This window comes from Mandrillus leucophaeus, unplaced genomic scaffold (genome assembly GCF_000951045.1).
Source record: "Mandrillus leucophaeus isolate KB7577 unplaced genomic scaffold, Mleu.le_1.0 Scaffold37, whole genome shotgun sequence".
Classification (NCBI taxonomy): domain Eukaryota; kingdom Metazoa; phylum Chordata; class Mammalia; order Primates; family Cercopithecidae; genus Mandrillus; species Mandrillus leucophaeus.
The window spans coordinates 2,081,561-2,083,230 of NW_012103920.1; the positions used below are offsets into that span (position 1 = coordinate 2,081,561).

General features: G+C 52.2%; 1 protein-coding gene across 1 annotated transcript in view; it reads left to right on the forward strand.

Annotated features, from left to right (window-relative positions):
- PKD1L2 (polycystic kidney disease 1-like 2) overlaps window positions 1–1,670 on the forward strand; it is a 139,916-nt gene that overhangs the window by 10,660 nt on the left and 127,586 nt on the right. Inside the window, exon 3 of the mRNA XM_011990120.1 lies at window positions 509–694. Within this exon, the coding sequence (XP_011845510.1) occupies window positions 509–694 (186 nt within the window). The remainder of the gene's footprint in view (window positions 1–508; window positions 695–1,670) is intronic.

A 1,670-nucleotide genomic window follows, 5' to 3' on the forward strand; every position in this document is an offset into this window, starting at 1 on the left:
AGATGGAGTCTTGCTCTGTCACCCAGGCTGGAGTGCAGTGGTGTGATCTTGGCTCACTGCAACCTCCGCTTCCTGGGTTCAAGTGATTCTCCTGGCTCAACCTCCCGAGTAGCTGGGATTACATTGCAAGCTACCGCCCCTGGATAATTTTTGTATTATTTTAGACCTCAAGTGATCTGCCTGTCTTGGCCTCCTAAAGTGCCAAGATTACAGTGGTGAGCCACGGATCCTAGCTTGCATGAGGTTTAGTATTACAGTGGGGGCACAGAGAAGCTAACTAACTTGCTGAAGGTCACACAGCAGTGTGTGGCTGGGCTGGATCTGATCCCAGGGAACCTGGCTCAGCACAATGCTGCCAACGACCATATTCTGTTTCTTACCCCTGCCAAACAGCTCCTGAGTTCTTGCATCTCAGCCTAACCCTCGGGACTGTCCCCTTCCCGTGACCCAGCACTTGCCTGTCTGTAACCGTGAGCCCCCCTAATGTCTTGCCTTCCCTTTGCCACAGGACTTGGCCAGAGCCTGGCCTGCAAGGGACTCAATGCCACCATGCACTGCGGCTCGGGGCAGGTCATCCAGGTCCAGGATGCCGTCTACGGACGCCAGAACCCCTATTTCTGCACCCAGGATGCCGGGCATCCCTCAGATCTGGAGCAGGGATGCAGCTGGGCCAATGTCAAGGATGAGGTGGCAGGTAGGGCCCAAGGGCTCTGCAGCTCTGGTTGCCAGCAGAGGGCGGTTGCTGGTATTCTGTGCTCAGCAAAGGGTTCCAGAAGCCTCTGATAATCTTCGTCTCTGACCGTGGGCCTCCAACATGTGGGAAAACTGGCCAGTCCCTCCCCATGGCACGGAGCAGGGAAGCAGAGGGCTGTGGCCCACCCACCCCGACTTCAACCTTGTCATGGATCTGGTGGGCACGGTGGGCCTCAATCCCTGCTGGGTGCAGGAAACACCACTTTTTTAACTTAATTTGTAAATTTTTGAAATACTCCAAATGTACAGACAAGAATAGAAAATACTGTAATGAACTCCCACAAATCTGCTACCCACCTTTATCAGATCTGAATACCATGCCGCATTTGCTTAAGAATCCCTTGTTAGAAAAATGAATACAGCTGGGCATGGTGGCTCATGCCTGTAATCTCAGCACTTTGGGAGGCCGAGGCGGGTGGATCACCTGAGGTCGGGAGTTCAAGACCAGCCTGGCCAACATGGTGAAACCCCCATCTCTACTGAATATACAAAAATTAGCCAGGCTGGTGGCACACGCCTGTAATCCCAGGTATTTGGGAGGCTGAGGCAGGAGAATTACTTGAGCCCTGGAGGCAGAAGTTTCAGTGAGCCGAGATCAGGCCATCACACTCCAGCCTGGGTGATGGAGCCCGACTCTGTCTCAAAAAAAGAAAAGAAAAAAAAGAAAAAGAAAAATGAATACTACACTAGGAGACTCCTGTGGATCCCTCCACAGTCCTGTTCCTGTTACGAATTCAGTGTTTCTTAATCACATGCATGCTTCGTGCTTCTCTATTTTCTTTCTTTTTTTGAGACAGAGTCTCTCTCTCTTGCCCAGGCTAGAGTGCTGTGGCCCAATCTTAGCTCACTGCAATCTCTGCTTCCTGGGTTCAAGCGATTCTCCTGCCTCAGCCTCCCGAGTAGCTGGGATTACAGGC